This window comes from Chiroxiphia lanceolata, chromosome 3 (assembly GCF_009829145.1).
Source record: "Chiroxiphia lanceolata isolate bChiLan1 chromosome 3, bChiLan1.pri, whole genome shotgun sequence".
Taxonomy (NCBI): Eukaryota; Metazoa; Chordata; class Aves; order Passeriformes; family Pipridae; genus Chiroxiphia; species Chiroxiphia lanceolata.
Window position 1 is genome coordinate 74,908,466 of NC_045639.1, and position 22,392 is coordinate 74,930,857.

Genomic DNA, 22,392 nt, shown 5'->3' on the forward strand with positions numbered 1-22,392 from the left:
GGGCACAGTCTGCCTCTCCATAGTCTGCACCATGGACTGCAGGGGAATCTTTGCTCTGGTGCCTGTAGCACCTCCTTTTCCTCTTTTTCCACTGACCTTGGTGTCTGCAGATCTGTTTCTCTCACATATTTTCACTCCTCTTGGCTGCAGTTGCTGTTGCACAGTAACTCTTTTCTCCCTTCTTAAATCTGTTATCCTAGAGGTGCTACCACTGCTACTGACAGGCTCAACCTTGGCCAGTGGTAGGTCCATCTTGGAGGTGGCTGGCATTAGCTCTGTTGGACATAGCAGAAGCTTCTGTCAGCTTCCCACAGAGACCACCCCTGTAACACCTCCCCACACTACCAAAGCCTTGCTATGCAAACTCAATACAAGAAGCACAAGCAGCAATTATCCCAGTTCTGTGATAACATCCCAGTGAGTTAAAATACTTGGACAGATCCTAAGCAAACCGAAGATTAACTAGACTTGGTGTCCAGTTACTGTTTGTTCTGAAATTTAGCACTATGTCCTAGTGGGACAGTGGGACAATGGCAAGTATCCAACATCCACTCTTATAAAAAGTCATGTCAACTGTTAAAGATATATGTGCTGCATCAAGGCCTTCAGGCTCAATGGATATAAGTGGATGACTTCAGCAGTTACATTTACCTTACTCACCTTTCCAGGATCTAGTCATCATGGTGCAGATGGCCTTGTTGCTTGATGGTGAAAGGGTCTTTGTTAGTGACCATTTACAGAACTGAGGCAGGTATTCTGCATTTCAAATGTCTTCTGCAATTCTTTGGCCAAGTAGGTAAACCTCTGCTTAACTACTTTCCTTTTCCTCTTCTCTACTTTTGAACAGAGCTACCCTCACCCAATTGTTAATACATCTGCTTATGAACAATCTCATACATTTTATTTTTTTTTTCTTCCTAGAAATAAGAAACAAAATTTCATCACTTTCAAGAAGGGTGCAGTTGATACACAGGTAAACTGCTATTTCTCTCACACTCGTATCAGCAAATTAAATTGACCCATTCCACAGCTGCTATTCGTTTTGGCTGCTTAAACAATAGCCCAAGGAGTTACACACTTCATGCTGCTCACAGCAAACAAGCTGCAAATTTTCCAAGGGAAACACAGAAACATGGTCAGGACACTCTTGCTAGCAAAGCATCCCAGCATCACCAGAGTTCTAGCATACCCATTCAAACTGATTTATAATACAAGATAACAGTTTTGGTTTTGTGTAAGATGACTGGGTTAGACAGTGCTCAGAGCACACCTATTTCAAGTAACTTGTAGGCAGATTTTTTAAGGAGCTTTAACAGTGAAATCTTTACATTGTTTCAACAACCTTAGACAAATAACCAGTTAACACTTTTCCATCTTTATTGTCACATCAACAAAAAGGGAAAGATAGGTCTTGGCCTTTGTAAAGTTAGGGTTTAGCAATGAATCTCAGGAAGCTCTGGACAAGAGAATGCCCTGGGGAGACATTATAGCAGCCTTCCTCCTAAAGGAGGCTTACAAGGAGGCTGGAGAGGGACTTTTCACAAGGACATGTAGAGATAGAACAAGGAAGAATGCTCTTAAGCTGAAGAAGGATTTGATTAGAGGATTTGATTGGAAGATTGATTTCGATCACCCCAGCCAAGAAAAGTTGCCAGAGCACTTTCCGAGAGTAGAGTAAACACTCTGTTACTAAAAGGTGTATCTTGGATGATTACATGTTTGTTTAAATTGTAATGGAGTTATTACATAACAGATTTCATTTTGAAAATAACATCATCCAATTCTTTCATGTACAATCTTGAATATACAAAATTTTTCTGTGAAAATTTTTACAAAATTGAGATAACCATTAAACAGTAGTATACACTGAGATGTGAGACTTAACTATTGAGATCCAAATTATTATCCATCAATAATTAATTTTCTCTTGCTACCACAGAACTAAATGCTAAAATCACTGAAAAATGAGTGAATTTCAGCCTTTCTGTCAGAATGGTACACGAGGCTTGATTGAGAGATCTTGGAGTGGATGGCACAAGGTGATCAGTGCTGCAGAGACAATCATCCTTCCTTCTCTGATTGGGATTATCTCTTCAACAGTCTTAGTTGGAAATATCCTCATTGTGTTCACAATAGTAAGGTATGGAATAGAATACATTTTCCCATAAGACTTATTGCATAAATAAGGAAATGGATTGCCCATCAAAGACAAGGCTAGCAAGTTTTTCGTGTTCCTTGTATTAATTGACATTTACTTCTTGTTTAAAAAAAAAAAGTTAAATCATAACTATAGATAGCAGTAATTTATGCCTGCTTACCCTTTTCGGCTATAAGAAAGGACTGAAGTGCATGATTGACTTCAAACATATTCAAGGAAACTGAAATACATACCTTCTTTCTGGGTTTCCATTAGAATTGGCAGAAATCTTCCCTCAAGCACATGTAAAAGACTAAACTTTAAACTTTAGTTATGGTAATAACAAGGGATTATAATGTTCTACAGAATTCTTTTAAGATCAGTTGAAATATAGTCTCCTTTGAAAACCGTACTTCTGCCCCAGACTATTTTAGTAACAGAGCTTTATCTAACTTCTGCCGATTTACGGCAACTTCCTAGAACTCATTGCTGTTTTCCAGCATCACCTTGCTTCTGGAAATGGGCCTTAGTGCTAGTTGAGGTTTCTCACATGGCAGGAATTAATACCTCAAGATATTTTTGTTGTATGCTGAGAAAGTGAAATTGCTGAACTTGTTTATTTTTGAGGAGTCATAAAATCTGACCCAACCATCCTTTATGGAAAAAAAAATACCTTCTAATATCTTAATTTTAACAGAAGGAGAAAAAAATGCCACAAACCACATTTACTCTCAACAGGCTGATGCTACCACAAACTCTAAATCCATAAGCATGTATCTTGAAAAAGTGGCTTTTATCTGTGGTGTAAATTTAACATGAAGAAATATTGCACATAAGGCTAACAATCATCACACTCTGCAAGGACTAATAGATGGACTCCACCTCAACATACCGTGCTTTCATAGGAAAGGTTTGCAAAAGCCAGTGGAGGGCTAAGTGTCTGTCAGCCTCTGGGCCCTTGAAACTAACAGAAATTCAGTGCCTGGTGCACTCAAGAACACTATGCAGAAGGGAACAAATGTGAAAACAGTATGTCTGAAGTGAACATAATGGCAATATGACTTTTGAAATGTATGAATGAATAGAAAGGGGGAAAAAATTAGTTGTAGTGTCTCTAAAATAATAGAATAGAAGGAAAATAACAAGGAACAAAAAAATATTATTTTCCCTTGGTGAAAAGCCTTTGTCTAACTTAAATAAAAATGAGAGGCAGAGAGAAAAGACACAGACAATGACTTGAAATAAAAGGAATATAATTTAAACCATATTTGCTTGAGAAAATTACAAGCATTCAAATGTATGGGCATGAACATTTATATTCAGGAAAAGAATTTGGAAATAGTGTGTTAAAAAGTTAATGTGGTATTTACCAACACCGCAAAAGAAACAAACCTCAGATGCTGCAGATGAAGGTATATTTAAATTTTAGCTACATTTTGAAACATAATAGTGTCAATAATCTTCTCATCTTCCACTAAACAGATCTGATTTTACTCAGTGGCTCTGCTTCAAAGTTGTCTTTCTTCTCTCTTTATTGAACACATTTTTTCATGCCAACATTTTACTATTGTTAACATTACAGAGACAATTCTTTTAAGAGAAAAGGAAGCTAGATTATTCTCTAATAAAGTAGAAAATTATTTTACTTTCTGGTAGCAAAAACTTTATTGACTGTAGAAAACGATAAAGAAAAGACCTTGGAATTTCAGCTCCCCAATTTCATTTGTAAGTCTGCCAGCTAGGGACAGACATTTTTAAGTGTAAATTAGAGTTATATCATCTGCAACGTACTGGGAGGAAATAGATGAAAGTCCTAGTGAATCTTGCATGTAATATATGCCTATGCAGTGAGATTTAATTTAAAAATTACTAACTCAGTGGCTTTTGGCTGGCCCTCCTTGTGTAAATTACTTTCATCCCTTGGGAATAATACAGGGAATTGAGATATGCTGCTATTAAGTAAAAAGAAAATGATGAAAAAAATGCTGCAAGGGTTCTGTGTTAGCCCAAAAGATGAAATAATCTTCATCCCAACACTCTAGAAAAGCTGGTCCTTAGACCTGCAATTCTGTTAGCAGGATTTTTATGTAAACCCACCGACTTTGGTGGAGTGGCTGCTGGGAGAACAACTATGGCTTTGTATGGAGGAGGAAAATATAATCCAGACCACCCGTTAGTCTGACTTCATATCTTTAAGAAAAAGTATGGAACAGAAGAGTAATGGGAATCAAACAAAATTTCAATTATCTGAAAGTACTCCTTTTCAGATTAACTTGATTTTGAATAAGATAACATAATATGGAGTGGTAAAATAACATTTCCTAAAATGCAGAGATTGCAAATAAGAGTCAAGGCACTTATTGCATTCTTCAGCTGGAGAAGGTAAATTTGAAACCAAATGTAGAGTCGCTGGCATAAAATTTTTGAAACCTCTACATAGAGCTAGATTTTGTGTTAGAAGACTTTTCATGTTATCGTGTTGGAACTATTAAGTCAGCTAAAGAACAATTTCATGAGTAGAACTACAACATGAGAAAAAATAGCTCAAGTGTGGAGGGTACTAGGAAATATTGATAAAAAAACCAAGTTTCATGAAAAAAATTTTCAGGAGAAAATCAGTTAATATGGAATTTTCAGGGACTGGTTGTGGGGCTAGGCAGATACCATATTTTCCCTCAGAGACCTGAGACAAAGTATAGGAGTGGGTCAATAGTATTCCTAGTGATATTCACTAGGGAGATGTGCCTGATGTGAAGCAGTGTAAGGTTATCAAACAGAAAGAACCAGATAAAGAATAGAGGAGAGGCTAGAGCGATAGAAATGTTTTCACGCCTATAGAATCTTTTTCATACCAATATTCTTTTTTAAATAGGAAGCACTCTTTCCAGAAAACAACAGAAGAAAAGCTCCTAAGATTGTTATGGGCTGTTATTAAGCTAAAGCTGTGTGAGAAGCACACACAGCTGTAATACATGTAAGGTTTTGCCTTTCCAAGGGAAAGAGGAAAATGCTAATGCTATTTTCCAGGCTCATAACAAGGTCTGAAATACAATTCTCACCAGCTGTTTCCAGGAAAAATAAGATATTAAGACTGCAATAAGAAGAGAACAGGAAAAAAACCAAACAAACAAGAAACCAACCAACCAACTAAACAAAACACAAAACAAACAAAAAAAAAAGAACAAACAGAAAATAACCTAACAGAACCAGAAGAAGGGAGAACTATCCAAATTCACCTAAATTTGTTTACATGCAGAAGGAAAGGGGACTGCAATTAACATCAGAGCTGGAAATTTAAAATCACTTTCTCCTAGTTAGGCTGGTTTGCTCATAACAGATTTTGTAGAGGAAGATGGGCCTAGGTGGGAGGATGACTTTTGCTGCAGTAGGGATTCCATTTTCACCTTTCCCATGGGAAGAAAGGGTATATACTTATGATTTTAAATGTGTGATCCATACAAATTATCTTGTCTTTGACCTGAAAGATCAATTCCAAATTAATACTTAAGCTTCAAGTTAATGAAGACCTTTCTGTCCAGGAGGATCTATATAAATTCTGATGATGGTACACAATGCAGTCAGAGGGGATAAATACTGACTAATGGCAACACATTATGCACCTGTCATGTTTCTTGAATTTGTTACTGAAGAGACAGTCAGTATATGGATTATTATATTGTCATGTGTGCTCAATACTTCTTTTTATTATGGATTGGGAACATTCAGATCCATTTTTAATGTGTTTAATTTGTAGAAGTAGAGTTGAAGAGGAGGTAGAACAGATTTGACATATTCTCAGATTTTACGGAACAGCAGTTGTGCTTTTGTGCATTTTTCATAGGGTGTTTCAGAGATGAAAATTAACCTGGCATGGGTGGAAGGATGAGAAACTACTGAGAACTTTGAAGTCTGTGGTGAGAGGGTAGAAAAAAAGTGAAAGGATAAAGAGAAAGAAGTTTGAAATTGATGCTCTAACTATTATTTTCAGGAGGGGAGAGAGGACGTGAAGGTGTGGGTTGCCTGGAGGTTACTCTTATTTGATTTTTTTGTTTTTCTAAGGTGATCGTTTTAGCAGAAGACAAGCATCACTGTCTTAATAAAAGCAAAAAAGTTTTAAATTATAAAAGGTGGCAAATTTTTTTTGTGAATTATAAAGTTTACTGTATAAGTTACCATTTAAATATTGTGGCTCTGAGACACCACAGGCAACTATACAAAAACCTGTATGAAAGTACAGATTCTTTTTTTACATTGAGCAATCAAGAATGTTTGCATTTTTAAGCAGGATTTAGCCCTGGCCAAGTGCATTACAGGAAGTCTCTGATATCTTCTACTTATTCTAGGCTGATATTTCTAGAGTTCAGATGCCCACCACACCCGTGTTTATTTTGAACCCTTTATAGTTTTCAAAGACGAACATGGATAGTTTTGCTGATGTCAATAAATTAAGTAGCCTATTCAGCTTCACTGGAAAGCAAAATTATGAGCAATATATTTTTGTTGAGCTTAAAATGTTTAATTTGGGATATCTTTGGATTGATAAACTTCCCTGACCCTAAAACAGTGGTTCTGACGGTGTTTTTATTTGTCTGAAGCTCAGTCTTGAGGTCCATTCTATTGATAGTATAGTTGAAAAACAATACAGTTACTATGTCAAATAATCATCTTCATGTCTTCCTATTTATTACAGAACCCAGAAAAAAACTATCCCAAATATCTACATCTGCAATCTGGCTATAGCAGATTTGGTTCTGCTATATCATTGGCATGCCCTTTCTCGTACACTGGTGGGTATGTGGAGGCAAGTGGGTTTTTGGTAGCCCTCTTTGCACCATCACTACCTCCCTCGACACATGCGACCAGTTTACATGCAGTGCCATTATGACTGCAATGAGTTTGGACAGGTACCCAGTTTCCCATTTTCATTCTATGCCTCGGGACAATAATACCTGATTGTGTTTATGCAAAACTGTGGTAATTCAAGAATGAGAATGCCATCAGGCATGGTTAATGATTTTTTGAAAACTGTACGAATTATTTCTGATGTTTGTGGGGGTGGCAGACATATTGTAAGTCTCAATACAACATCGTTCTTTGTACAAAGCCTTAAGTGATCCTAATGCAGTGTTACTCTTCTGGGGCTCATCTTCAGAGGTGCAGCTTCTAGTAAGGGTTTAATGTCTCTGAAAAAACTTGTTTTCACCATTCTTGTTTAAGATAAAAAAATTGGCTTTCAGGCAGACTGAAGAAATCAGTCTGCCTGAAAGCAGAAATTGTTATTTTTTAAAACCTTTATTAAAATGCCACAGGAGTACAACAAGAATTTTTTTGTTGTTGTTATTATTATAAACTAGAAAGTTCAAAAACAGTTTCTGCATTATTGATCTTATGGAAAAAACTAACAAAATTCAGGAAAGAAAAGTCTACTTTGGACCAAAGTTATCTCCTTCCATATGTCAGAGTGACCATAAAGGAAAACAGAAAGACAAACTTTCTTTCATAGCGTGATGCACTGATCAATCGATAAGAAGACATGGGGATAAACAAACTGTGTCAATTGGAAGGACAGTTACTATTGAATTTGTAGCATAAAAGACAGCACGCTTCCATGGTAGTAAAACGTAGTTGGTAAAGAGAGGGAGAGAAAAATTACCAGAAAACAGAAAGGAGTAGAAAATTTAAAGTTATCCATAATTTTGAAATGGAAAAAATATGGTTATCATAAAGTGGCTACACTGATGCATATTAGAAATCTAATTTGGCTGACATACAGTTTAAAGAGACTCAAGAAATTATCAATTCCTTTGCAGTTCAGTTTTAAAAGCTTTGTTCTTATATTTCCTTGTATTCGTGTATGAGTAATGTGACAAATGACAGTCTTTTCATATATTTCTAAAGAATTTACATATAGCAGTATCTTTAATCTTGTTGTTTAGAGAAAAAAAATTATGCAAAAGATAGTAAGTATTAAGGCAGGAATAAGATGTGAGGTCCTAATGAGAAAAGACAGAATATCAAAATCTGGTATGAAAAATAATTTATGTCCCAAGTAAAGCCATGTCTCAAAACAAATTTGTGGTTTTTCCAGAAAGAAAGCTTGTGCTTTCTTTTTTGTTTTGAGGCAGATTTTTCCATCTTATATACAGTTGCCTATGGAAAGCTGTTCAAATTATTTCTCTCTCCTTAGTTTTATCACTCCTAATAACAATTATGACACTATAGCCAAGAGAAACAAAGGTTTTTCAGATAACAACCTCCCAAACTGTTTAGTCCTTGACAGTTTCAGTAAAGCACTTCTGAATCCACCTAGGAGCCTTTATTAAGTGAAAATATTAAATTAGCAGTTTTGCCAAAAAATCGGCAATTTATCAGACTTTGACTGCAAAATCATCCTACATTCACAATAAAAGACACATAATTTACATTATTTATATTAGTAAATTATGACTAACATAACTATGACTAATGTAGCATTGAACATCGTCATGTGCTCTTTCATACTTCTCAAAAATAAAAAAACTTAGAAGGGGAGACAGGAGCAGGTCAGACCTGAGAAGGCAAGTTCCAGAAGAAGCCTGAGCTGAATAAAAAGACTACCATATGCAAATTAATATCAGTCACATTGCTGGATAATGGTTTTATTCTCATAAATCCTCTTCTTCATAATAGGAGTTCACAATGGTCCAACAGAGACTTTAGTATTTCAACATTTCTTTTTGCAAATAAAATGTCTTTATAAAGTCTTAAGAAGTGGCAAAACCAGCTGTTCTCTCCATGGAGCTTTAGGGGTCAATTTCTGAGGGATACAATGTATAAAAGTTTGCTTTCCATTACTCACTTTAATATGAAATAAAAAGCATTAAGGAAAGCTGTAAAAATTATGCAAGTCAAGTATGCATACTAAAATTTATGAGAAAGTTTCCTAAATTGACATCGAACACATTTTTTTAATACAGATTTATATTTATGCCACAGACAGACATAACATAAATTAAACCTGGATGAAACTTTGGTAGCACAACTTTTACTTATGGGTTAAAAGAAAATTTTGTAAGAAACAACTCACAGCATCTGTTCTCTGGACAAGGATTCACATAGTCATGCATAGACAACAATCCTAATATAAATTACCCCCATGTACATGAAGAGTAAATCTGACTGTTCAACAAAAATACCACTATACAAATCTTACCTGGATGTGCTGCAGACATCATCTCCTCAAGCTCAAATATTGACATACTCTTATGTTGCTGTCTCTGGTGAAACAGGAGGAATGATAAGACGGGTGAAAAGATCCAGTATGATGCCCTACTCTAAAGTCTTCACTTTGCACATTCCAATATGCCACTTGAATTTAATTGAAGATGAACACTGCAATCAGCAATGTTAGTGACTTTAAAATGACAAAGGAATTCTTTGGCCAATGAAATTTTTTAAAAAGAGTCAAGACTTACACGTTCAAAATTACTGACATAGATTCAGAAGCCATAGCATTTCTTGTTCCTTCATGGTAAACGAGATGCAACTGGTAAAGCTTATGTTGGACTTCCTTTCTCTGACAGGAGGCTGCGAGGCACATCTCATTCCCTGTGGCATGAATCCACTGGAGCATGTCACAGGAAAATACTACCATTTGGGTCCCTTCTTACAGAGTTCAGCTGCTTCTGACTAATTTTAGTACAAACTTTGGTTATAGGAAAAGGTATAATCCCTTCATAGATGTTCAGTTTCCTGTAATTTAAAGTGTACTTTTGGTATGGCACAGCCATATAACCTTAGAATCCTGAGAAAGTTACTAAACCCTATGCTGTGCAGAAGAACCAAGAGCAGACCCATGTGTGCTAAGGTGAGATAGACTGAAACCCAAGACAAGATTGTTGAAGTGGAGACAGCCCCTCACAGGTTCAAGAAGAGAAACACTGGTACAAAGAAGTATAAATATCACAAAAATGAGGGAGTCTTAAATTGCCCCTTCATTTCCATTGACATCTGCCCAGCAAAGAACCAAGAGTGTCATACTGGGGTGGTAAGAGCACTAACACTTATCCTAGGAGCTTGGTAGCTCTAAGTGTCTGCTGTCTACTGAAATAGATAATAAACAACTGCTTTTTGAGAATATCCTGTTTGCAAAGCATCTCTGCGCAGTGGAAAAGTTTCCTGAACAAGTTCCTGAAATCTAAGAGTTACATGGGTACCAATAAATTTTGAGAGTTGCATAAACATTTATTTAGCCCACACCCTTACAGCTGCAGACATGTTAATGGAGAAGTGAGGCTGGGAAGATAAATCTGGAGTAAGTAGCTCTGTGACAGCTGAAAAGAAACAGACAGGTGTTCTAAGCATTTGGAGCAGCCGAGACTGACAAGCATGAGAAAATGTATTACTGGTTTGCCCATTGCTGCAATATTGCTCTAAGAAATATTTACCAAGGCAACATCACCGGTAGGGTGGAGCTGTAACCCTGTAAAAGTCATGGGCTTTTAGTCATTTAGAACCAGAACCACTTGATTTGGCATGGACTAATCCATTTACTCATTCCTCACATGCCATTTTCAGTCGCTCCTTGCTTCACTTTACATGCAGTTACACATACCCCAGCGAGAGGAAAAGGTAAAAGCCTTTTAAAAGTTCAAACTCCTGAGCAGCCCATTTGCCCTTGAGTGTAATACATCCTGCTGTCTCTTGGGCAAGCCTAGCAGCAGTACATTTTAAGCCAATTCAGACAACATATTAACGTTTAAAATAATAAGAATATTTCTGCAAATTTGTGATGATAGTAATAATAGTGTCAGTATAAGATATTGTGACAATGCGCAATATATAGTAATAATGTTAGGCCCTAGGATAGGTTAAGATACATCCAGAGGTAGGAAGAAAAAAGTGAGGAAAAAATCTAATCTCTAAGACATATTTTCCCTCTCCATTTCCTATATGCATAACAGAAATATGAGCACATGTTTATGGCTTTGCTACAAATCAGACAAGATGATTTGTAATTAGCTAAAACATTAACTAGGATCACGTGCTCTTGTGAAATATTTCCTCTTTCCAAGTGTTGCCTTGGCTTTCACAATCGTGTACTTTGGTGGTGGCTGGTTTCATAGATGTTCCTCCAGGCAGCATTGTAACAGGAGGTTTGGCAGAAAGGCCAAAAAGAATGCAGTAATGGGCATGGCTAACAAGCACCACATACCTGGTGCCTTGTACTTTTTGAGAGCTCGGCAGGCTCCATCACTGCCTCCTTCTCCCATTTTCTGTGTCAGAGACACTTCTCAGACAACCCCCTTATTGTTTGTCTCAGATAAGTATTCTTCAGTGTTTTCCCAACAAAAGACTTTTATTATTGATAACTATTTTTTCAGATGAGGACACATCTACCTTTAAGTTCCACTCTCTGCTTGAAGGGGAAATTAGCCCTTACTTTCAAAATACATTTTCCCAAATGGAGTACTCACCCTTCATTTCAAAAATTTATCGTCAGACAACAGGCAAGATTAAAATTACATCCAAAATGAAACAACAAATAGAATCCCGCTGCTACAAAAGAATGGAGACAAAAGCTGCTTGATAAGCGTTTAGGATGAGATTGATTTCTTATTGTCTGAGGAAGGGTAAGTTGGAAAAACAGGCTGGAATAAGTTTTAGTTCTATCAAGAAAAAGAATAATGAATTGAATTGAATTTATGGTGTTGTTTTCATTCCATTCGGCCTAATGATTTCCTTTTCATTTTCAGTTCATTAAATCATGTTTTCCTTTGGTCAGACGAATATTAAAAGAGAATTAGAAACCCGGGTAAATTATCCTTTATAGACACATATCAGTATATGAAAATAATTGATCCAGAAAGTGTGAAAAGTCATCTTACAATACTTAGGGAAATACACATTTATGCAGACCACATTTGAAGATATCGTTGTAACTTGCCCTTTACTTTTGTGACAATCCTTTGAAAATTCAGCACTGTATCCAGGAAAACTATGTCCACACAGCAAAAGCCAGGACCAACCAACAGATAGGTAGTGATGGGCATTTCTGGAGCAGGAAGATGTGGATTCAGCACCCATCCCAGGCTAGAGGGTTCCTTTGCATGTTCTGTTCCTTCCCTTAATGATCTTCTGTGCTCATTTACACACTTTATTTTATCACTAACTGCATTAGTCTGATAACTTCTAGACTGCAGCTGCCTCTGAAAAGAGTTACGTTCACTGTTGCTAAGTTTTGGGCTGCACTGGGCTCTGGTCCTTTGAGCAAAGGCAATATCATCCGTTAAGCCACACGTCACATGGTGCCTTAAGAGCCTCAGAGCCCTCTCTCTGTAGCTGAGTAGCCAGCTTTCTGCTAGCAGCTCTGGTCACCCAAGCCACCGTGGCAGCCTTTCCCAGAGCCTCTAGGGCAGCACTTTCCCCTTGTTCCCACGCTGCAGATCTTGCACTATTATCCTCCCGGCCCTGCACCTGCAAACCCCACAGCACTGTTACAGGGGGTTCTCATGGGAAGTGACTGCCACCAGCGTGAGAATCACCCCTGCTTCCCCTCCCTCTTCCTACTCTGTGATCGAAGCTTCTGGTTGACATTAGTGGACCCAAAAACATGCATGCCCAAAACTTAGCAGATCAGCGTGCAGCCTCAGCAAAACACACTCTCAGCAACACCAACAGCTTCGCTGACAGGAGCAACTGGTAAGAAGCGAGTCCCGATAAAAACTGTATTGATACTGTGGAAAAAGCGTTACGGGGAAAACCATGTACTGCGCTCTAGCAGAGACACAGAGGAGAATCCTTGCCTGGAGCAACCCCTATTGTTTCTCTTCCATTCTCTCTCCTTTAGTTTATATTTTTCCCCTAAAGTAAATGTATGACATCAGCTACAGACTCTGCTAGTAAATCTATTTGCATATGAACCTGACTTGAAAACATTTGTGCGCACAGTATGCACAGGTATATTTATGTATATATGTGTGTGTGTGTGTGTGTGTGTATATATATTCTGAGCCTGAACAAGTTGAAACAAAATGGAGATCTCATTGAAATCTTCCTGCTAAGGGAAGCATATGAAAGCAGTAACGAGTTTTTGTATCACCCAGCTGTAGGCACCAGCTAAAGTTCAGTCTCTCATTAATGACAGGCAGTAGGCATGACTGAGAGGTGATTCACAGGTTGTACAGAGTGCACAGCACAGGATGGAATATCCTGACTCCTTCCTTGAAACCAGTGGGAAGAGTGGGGCCTGACTCGGGACACTTCTTACCCCATGTCAGAGACTAATGTCACTTTTCTATGCCTCTCCCATGCATCATATTTCCATCTTACACACCTTCATTTTCTCACAAATACTTCCTTTGACTCACAGTTTATTTCCTGATTATTTTTTTTTAACCTCCTTGTAACTTTCTTCAGCATTCATTCTTTGGAAACAGCTCTGTTGACAATTTGAAAAATAGTTATTGTATTGTTTGTTACTTTGCATAGAGATGTTATTGCTTGCACCACTTAAAAAATGAAAGTAAGCTGAAAGCTTGCCTACACTGCGCTTACATGGAGACTAAGAGGTCAAATATTGTGTAAAAGAGGAGCAATCACAAGTTTAAGAACCTGAGAAGCCTGTAAATTACTCTCAATTACACAGATCATGTAAGCAGTATCAGTGTCAGAAGCTATTTCCGTGAAACAGCCAGTGAAACAAGAGAGCTAGCTGTACCAAGAATGGTACAAAGTAGTTCTGCCATGACAAATGTAGAGGATTTCTGTTATTTCTTGTCACCATCATGAGGACTGAGAATAACTGCATGAAATCAGACATAGCTTTTTAAGATACCACATGCCAGAGCAGCCTTTTGCTGATTCTAGAAATGATGACCATTACTTTAACCTCATTTAGTGAAAGAACTTGATTGTTACAAAGCTTGAAAAATGGGGGGAAAAAAATCCATTTCATACTCACACTCAGGCAAGACTGAAATACCAATCTTTCTTCATCTTATGCAATGGCTCCTAATCTTCATTGTTTTAAGAGCAATGATAACAAGCAACTAAGGTGCTGCAAGCACCCTATTCTGGCAGGCTGGTGAATCTATCCATGAAAAGCAAAGTACAGGACCTTGAGCAACGACCCAAGGTCTTGCAGGCAACATGTTGCCAGCACCTACAGACAAGGATCTTCTGATTTGTGTCAGATATTTGCATTGTAAGCCATGGCAGCTGGCCTGTGCAGCACCAAAGTCAGCTGGTTATTGTTCCTGGTTGCCTCGTGTGATTATATCAACATAAGTCATCACAAGGCAGTGCTGCAGCTCCCTTCAAACCACTTTACAGAGCACAGTGATTTTGACAGCCACAAAGCAATACCAAGATCAAGGACAATTGAAATCCTCAGTCTCTGTCACATACTGTCTGCACCCAATACCTTTTGGCCAGGACTATGATTGGTCCCAGAATGCCAAATTCACAAATATTTGAAAAAGCTCTGCTCAGAAGGTGTTCATCACTGATCTACTGTCAGACTAGAAAAATATTAAGGGGCTAATCAGACTGTGCCCTGCATAAATGCTTGCAAGAATTTTCACTAATTATACAAGTGCTGGAAAAATCACACACATACAGAATTTGGAAAACTGAGAGGTATAATCTTGTAGTCAGCCATATTCCTAGAAGTGAAGACTTTAATCCTTATAAGTACTTGCAATTCTAGGTACTTGCTGTTACCACGTATCTCTAATCAAAAATCACAACTTTATGGAAAATGTTGTTTATAAATTTTTACATTTATGAGGTCGTCTTTGTCTAACAGCCTTGTTTATTCTTTTTGTGTTTTGTTTTACAGGTATACACTTTATCTTACCATAACTTTCTTTTTTCCTTTACCACTGATATATTTATTTGCTATATTTTAGTTTTATATTACACATGGAAGATGTATCAGCAAAACAAGAAAGCAGGAAGGTAAAGTATTATTCATGCCTCTCTCATACTGCTCAGACTGTAAAGGCTTTATATGTAACAAAGCAAAAGGAACAGTCCTAAAACAATATTTAGGCACTGCATCATGTAACTTTTAGTCCTCCAGACACTGCATTAGGCCCCCAGGAAACAGACTAGGATTCAAGGAGGGAGCCAAGATAAATCATTTAGAAGGAAATACTGTGGAGAAAGTTACATCTGGAGTCTTCAACTCAGGTCAACAAAAAGGTACAACTCAACCCTGCACTTCTAGCTGCAGGAGGAAACCTGCCTATATCATGGCTCCAAGCTCTCAGTTCAGGGATTAGGAAACTCTGGGAGAATGTAGCTGCCACGTCTGGTATCAGCTGCAGTGCCCCAAGGAGCTGCAGGTCATCTAAGTTGTATTACCCCTTCTGTGGGAAGGGGACTCCAAGCCCCGCATTAATCTCTAGCTGCTGTTCACAGTGTGAGAAAGTCTAGGCAATAAAAGAAAATTGACACTTGAATCAGATGAAACATAATTCCCAGTTTCAGTGAGAGCAGCTCCTGGCTATGATGTTTTAGATCTAGGACAATATACTTTGGATTTTGGCTCATACCAATTTTTTACAGAAAGGAAGTTGATTTTCATTTGAGTGTGGGTTTTAATTCTTTAGGCAGGAGAAAAGTTTTCTTCTTTGCTCTAAGTCTTCTGTAAGCTCCTAATAGTCATGTTTTAATCGGATATTTCTCTTCTAGTTGACAGCAAAAAAATGCACTCAGATGAAAAGGGAATCAAAGTAATATAGCTCACATGAGAAACATTAAGCATTTTTAATTAAAATATTTGTCAGTATTTCATCAAATACACATAAACAATTCTCAGGGTCTCCTGTGTGTTGCATAGTATCATAGCAGAAGAAACAATAATGTGTAAACAGCAAAAAAAATTAAGCCCTCGAGAGGTGGCCTTTGCTTGCACTGCTTGGTCTCAAATAACTGCTGTTCGTTACTACACTCAATCCATGCCATCAGTTTCTCACCTTGACTAAGAATTCTTCTTTGTTTTGCAGTTACACCACCAGTATCCCCAGGCAGAGAGTTATGAAGCTCACTAAGATGGTGCTTGCTCTGATCAGCATGTTTGTGGTAAGCACTACCCCCTTCCGTGTGATCCAGCTCATGAATCTTCAGGTTTCTCAGCCGACACTGACCTTCTATATGAGCTACTACATCTCCGTGTGCCTCAACTATGCCAGCAGCAGCATTAATCCCTTTTTATACATCCTGCTTAGTGGGAACTTCCAGAAGCATCTCCAGTGATGCACAAATATGGAATTCAGGATGGCAGAAGGGATTTCAACATCATTGAAAACACCCTCGAGTCAAGTTTTCAAAAGAAGGTTCTTCTCCCTAGAAAAAATGCCATGTCTATATGTAGATTTTATTTGTTGCAGTAGATAGGCCTGATTTCACTTTCTTCATGAAAGTGAAACTCAGAAGTGACTTTATTGCTGGAAACACCTCAGTGCCAAGCTGATGGAAGAGGGTCTGCACCACTGTTTTCAAGGTAAAGCTCCTAGAAGAGGGATTCTCTGCAATAATATTCTTTGTTATTGTGACATTGTCTTTTTTATGATTTGTACATAGATTGTCTTCGAATGGATGGAGACAAAAGTAGGTTTTAAAAAGTGTAGTCCTCTGTTAATAAGATAGAATGACAGCAGGAGGCATTTTGGATCTGACAGCGTGTGAAGTCACGGAAACTGTCAGTTATTCACAAAGGAGAGAATCAGTTACTGATGACTCAGAAGGGGGTAACTATTGATTTTTATCCTATCTACAGCTGTCTCATCTGGCACTCACTTATGCAGCAATCAGAATCAGGGGAAAGACATGAAAGGCTCTTTTGGAGGAAAGCTTCTTTTGAATTAACCTTTGCACATAACCTTGCAAACAAAGAAGTGAATTCACAGTGTGTGTCATTGGAAATTATTAAACATGAGTTTTGAATATAACTATATGGGTCAGGGATATGTCTTTGCTTCTCTTTTCTCAAAATCCCTGTTTCTGAAGGGTGTTCAGTCCTGAAAGAGTTCAGTGCTGGTCTCACTACAAGGGCCAAGAAGAACTTGGTGCTTGCCCAGGATGCACTCTTCCTCATCTCAAGAAGGGTAGAAGAATGCCCACTTGTTGTCAACACTTAATCAACAAGATTTCTAATAGTAGGATGTAACCAGGCAACATTATCCGGATCTTGACAGCTAATAGAAAAAAATTGGGGAAAGAAAGTTCTGTTGAAAAATCTAGTGTTCTTGAGAGTTGTTCATGTTTTTGGTAATCACCACATTGTGGGTTTATCTGCATCGTGTTCTCTTCTCAGTCCACTTTCTCTTATAAGTGAAGTGAGGACTTCACTTATCACTCTATTGGGTGAAGAAAATATTTCACTAGGACCAGAGGTTTTATGGCTACAGTACTCTTGTTATTCAGAGACCTGATGAATCTGAAACATTCAGGATCCGCCTCTCCATGCTTACAGTTAGCTTCCCTCTTGTTGATACATCCCAAATGAGCCTTTTATTCAGTTATTTGCAGCACTGTGGAGGTCACAGTTAGTGATTACACTCCATGATCTGCCAACCCACTGCAGGACACAGGAAAGAAGAAAATGTTTTCACAAGAGTAAGTCTGAACTCCACATTCCCAAGCTGAGAACTGAGGTATTGATCTGTCTTCTCCTGCCATCATATGAAATCTGCAAGTCACATAGAGTCTGACACTGAAAGAGGACGTGTTAAAATTAGATACAGAAAAGGAGATTAAGGGGTCTGAAATCACTATTAATAGTTTAAAGCCAAAGCTTTACATAGCAAATGCATCACGAAACATTTGTGATGGTGTTATTGTACCCATAGTAGTCTAAGGAAATGCTCAAGATAAACTTTTTGAGTGAAAGAAATATATTAATTAAACTCTGAAGGATAGTTGCAAAAAGATTTCAGTATATAAAGGTTCGTTCAGATCTGAAAAGTTTATCTACTTTTCCCAGCTGTACAAATTTGTCTATTAGAAGCCTGATCTCTACCTACAGGCCTTGTCATTTAAAATAAATTATTTAAGTAACAGTTTACACAAAAGGTGGCTTATCAAGTATTACCAAACTATGGCTGTGCTAAGTGTAAGTTTGTTAGTTCACTGTTCCAGTCAGTGCCTGCATGTGTCACCTTTTCTTCTGAATTACAACTGTTGTCTTCTTCTTTTCTTTTTTTTTCCCCTTGCCTGGCCTTTTGAATGAGAGCAGATCAATAATGATATGATATTTAACACTTATAACAATAATAAAATAGTCTTTTATAACAGCCTTGGTGTTTTTCTCTTTTGCCTGTCACACCACCATTTTAAAGTCGCTCTGCTTCCGAGGTCATAGCAAGCAATGGAACCACAGAAGCATAACTTCATTAAATTTTCCCAACAGCAAGGACTAGAGGGCATTGAATGTCCTCTTCTGTGGGACACTAATAAAGTAGTTTATAGTTCTGCATTTTTTTCACCTTCTCCATATTGTTTTAATCTTTTGTATTGAAAAATAAAATTGATGTATTTCAGAGAAAATTGTGTAAATATTAAAACTTTTCATTTACCAGTTACTAAATTGTCTATGTTAATGGAAGTCCATAAAGGAATATGATAGAAATAAATGTTTTCCTTTAATGTTTTGAAGCATCTGATCTTGTTTATATTGTTTCCAACACAAACAGAATAAGCAGGTCATTGGAAAATAAAAACAGCCTACAGATGGGGAGGAAAGGGAAGATATTGCAATCCTGTTGGATTTTGAGTAGCTCTAAAAGCTGAATAGTAGGTGAATTAATATATTTTTTAGTTGAAATAGTACTGATGAAGAAAATCTGGATCTGAATGAAGAATGTTATTGTGTGTCTAGGGAAAAAGTGTAGAAGGCTATATAAAGGCAAAAGAGTGCTGAAATCAAACTGGAATATTCTGTGTTGTTTTGCCACTACATCATCACATATAAGCTACACAAAACCATAATTTCAAAAAGGTTCTTTCAAGATACTCACTTGTAATCTGGTTAGTAGTATCTGTGTACAGGTAAGGTGTACACCCATACCTTCAGATAATTATTTTTTATTATTTATTTTGCATTAAATGTAGCATTTCTGAACAGGAATGTCAAGGCTGGGCTGCAACTATCATCTGGTCCAGCATTTCAAGTTTTTATTGCATTTAAACTTATGGTAATAGGTTGAAGGGGAAAATATTCAGTCATTAAATCAGAGTATTCTAGTTGAAAGTTTCCAAACCATCAGGAAACCAGCCCTGACTGTACTCCAGGGCACTGGGGAGCTGAAACTGATTCCAGAAAATTAAATGTCAAAGCTTTGGGATTTAATATCATATCACCTGTTACATACATTGTGATGACTATTTAATCCCATCATCCAGTTAAAACACTGACTGCATGAGCAAGCTGGATGCCTGAGCGAAACTGAATACCTTAAGAGTTGGTAATGATATGATATATGCAGTATTCCCTATCCAGTAAAAGCACTTAACAGACTTATTGCATTTTAAGTATGTAGATAGTCTAACAAAAGTCAATGTAGAACATGTAACTACGAGATTTGCCATACTGGGGCCCAAACCTTCTGTCCAAATGCCAGTACCATCTGCAGATGAATTTACAGGGCATAGTTGACTTAAAGGTATGTGCAGAGGTGGAAAAGAGAGAGGGTATATGTGTGCACAGTTCCTAGCAGGTAAGTGTTAGGAAGTGGTTGCAGACATAATTAGCACTTCAGAGGTGATCTTGCTGAGATATATGGTAAGAAACTATTCTTACCTTTGGAAATACTTCCTGGAGCTGGATTTCAAAGGGCTGAGTTTATACTCGTGTATATATTTGGCCAGGATCCCCTACCATGGCCATGATCCTGTAACACAGCGATTTCCTGTTTGTCGGTGCATACAACACATTTGCACATGGATATTTGCAGGGAAACTTTCCACACAGTTGAACGTATCATGTAAAGCTAAAAGTGTGATTACTGCTCAGTATGAAAGAAGCTCCAGTTTTGTCCTTATGCAGAATGACTTCGTACTGCTAAATCTTTACCATGTTACTAACAATGACCCAGGTCTGTTCCTGATCCTAAATAAAAAAGTAATAGCTTTTTTTTCTCTGACTGATTCAATTGAGATAATAAAACATGTTTCTTAATTGGGTGTCCTACCATAAAAATTGAAAAGAAACCCCACTGAAAGTAACACCAGAGCCATATGAATTGTTTGGGCCAATAGCTTCAGTCTCAGCTTAAACTTTAAACTTCATCAACTTGACTTTTTTGTACAATGTTTCACATAACAGGAGGGATATAAAGGTTAGCATGCTTTTGTTTTGTTTAGGTCATTTGCACTGAAAGGTAAAATATACTAAAAGTCCCATTAAAAGAATTTTTCATAAGGTCTTTAAAACAAAAATTATGGTTTCTTCCCTTTTATCTATTCTAAATATACTCTACTTGCAGCTTTGATTCAGCAGATTCTGATTCTGACTATTCAGCTCCTCTGGATTTAGGAGTATGCTCGAATATTTTGAAAGGCTTATTTTCTGGTCTCTTGTAGAGAAAAGAGAATACCAGAACTATTTCCCTCACTATTTTGTAAATCACTCCTTGAAGACAAGGAAAATTTATCTTGGTTTTGTGATATGATGCACTGCTTTGTCTCCTGCAAGGTTTGAGATTTAGAGGGGCTTTGGCCAGCTTTGCAGCCTCATGCTAAGAGAAAAGAATGAGGACACTTAAATCTGCACCCATCAGTTCAGCAAATTAGTTGGATAAAGCTGAAATTTGAGCAAAGACGCACCTCACCAGATTTCAAGCCATTTGTCTGACTCAAGATGTAAGATCAAAGTAGAAGCCTCATGTGTGAGCCTGGATTTCCAAATTCCTTCACATACAAACACCTTGGAGAATGGTAATTTAGAAATAGGGCCCGTTGTCAAGAAATTAAAAGCAATGTCACTGTGGTGTAGGGAAAGGAGCACAAGTAAGGACCAGCAATATTAAGTATCCCAGGAGGACAATCCTTCCTAGTACTTCCTCTAGCCACCGAGGGGTGGTGAAGTTTTTCAGGACTGGGAATAGGGCAGTAGGCAGCAGCCCCAGCATTTGGCAAGGGAGGAGCTGGGGGCTGGCACCTTTCCCTGGGCGCTGGGAAGGGAGAAGTGAGAAATGACTTCACATTCTGTTCATTCATCTCCTTTTAAGCTTCAGCTCCCAAAATTTATCTTCCCCTCCATTTCCGTGATTCAGAAATCATGGCAAGGGACAAGAGGGAACAGATAAGACAAAGTAGAAAAATGCAATTCTTCAGTATTGGGAGAACCAGAGCATGGTTTTCTTGAAAGCATCCTTGCTAAGGAAGAGGGAAAATACAGAGAGAAAATAATTAATAACAAATGTATTCATTTAAACTTGAGGAGGTTTTTTTTCCATTTTTTTCATTAGTGGTCTTTTAACTGCTGCCATTCATTACACCAGCAGCAAAAGAGAACAAAAGTAACTTGAATAGTCTCATAATCTGTTCTATTTAAATAATTTGGGTAAAGTCTTACCAAAAAAAAAGAAAGAAAAAGAAAAGAAAAAAATTTATACCCTTAGTTTTAGCTGGAGAGAGAACAGTTGCATTTCTGGGACATAAGCCATTTTCTCTGAAGTATATATGTATACTCTAAAAACTCAGTAAGCATTAGTGGTATAAAGAAAACTGAGAGGAGGGGAAGGCCTGACTTTTGTCAGCACCTTCTATTTCATTCTACACCTTCTGATTTGTGTGGACATAAAGTAGCAATACAACTAGTGAAATAGAGATATAGTAGAGCTATACAAGCGGAAAGAGAAATTAATTTACTTTTTTCCAATGATATCTCATACAAGAACAACTAAGGGTTTGGACTTAAAGGTCTAACACTTAGAAATTTACAGTTACATCAATGAAGTATTGCAGTTTTTCCACCTGATTTTAGAAGAGAAATGAAAATTAACTGCTGAATTGTAATCCAAGATTAAAAAAAAAAAATGTACACGCTGCTTGGCGTTTGCTCATATGTCCTTATGAAGATATATTCACTTGAGTTTGTCCATGTTTTGACTTGTAGTACAAGAAGAGATAACTGGACCAATGTGAGTGCCAGCCAGCTCTAGTCTAGCTCTAGCAGCATGGACTGCACTCTTCGGCCATATTTACTATGCCTTTTGGCCCTCTGCACTACTTTAACGAGGTCTCTGATAGAACATACTGGGGAAAAT

At 37.5% G+C, this 22,392-nt stretch overlaps 1 protein-coding gene across 1 annotated transcript; it reads left to right on the plus strand.

Annotated features, from left to right (window-relative positions):
- Positions 1-1,964: 1,964 nt before the first annotated feature.
- MCHR2 (melanin concentrating hormone receptor 2) lies at positions 1,965-16,519 on the plus strand. The gene is given in 6 exon segments (XM_032682232.1): positions 1,965-2,140; positions 6,828-6,888; positions 6,890-7,041; positions 14,958-15,003; positions 15,006-15,076; positions 16,129-16,519. Coding segments are annotated over 6 exon segments (897 nt in total).
- Positions 16,520-22,392: the final 5,873 nt, after the last annotated feature.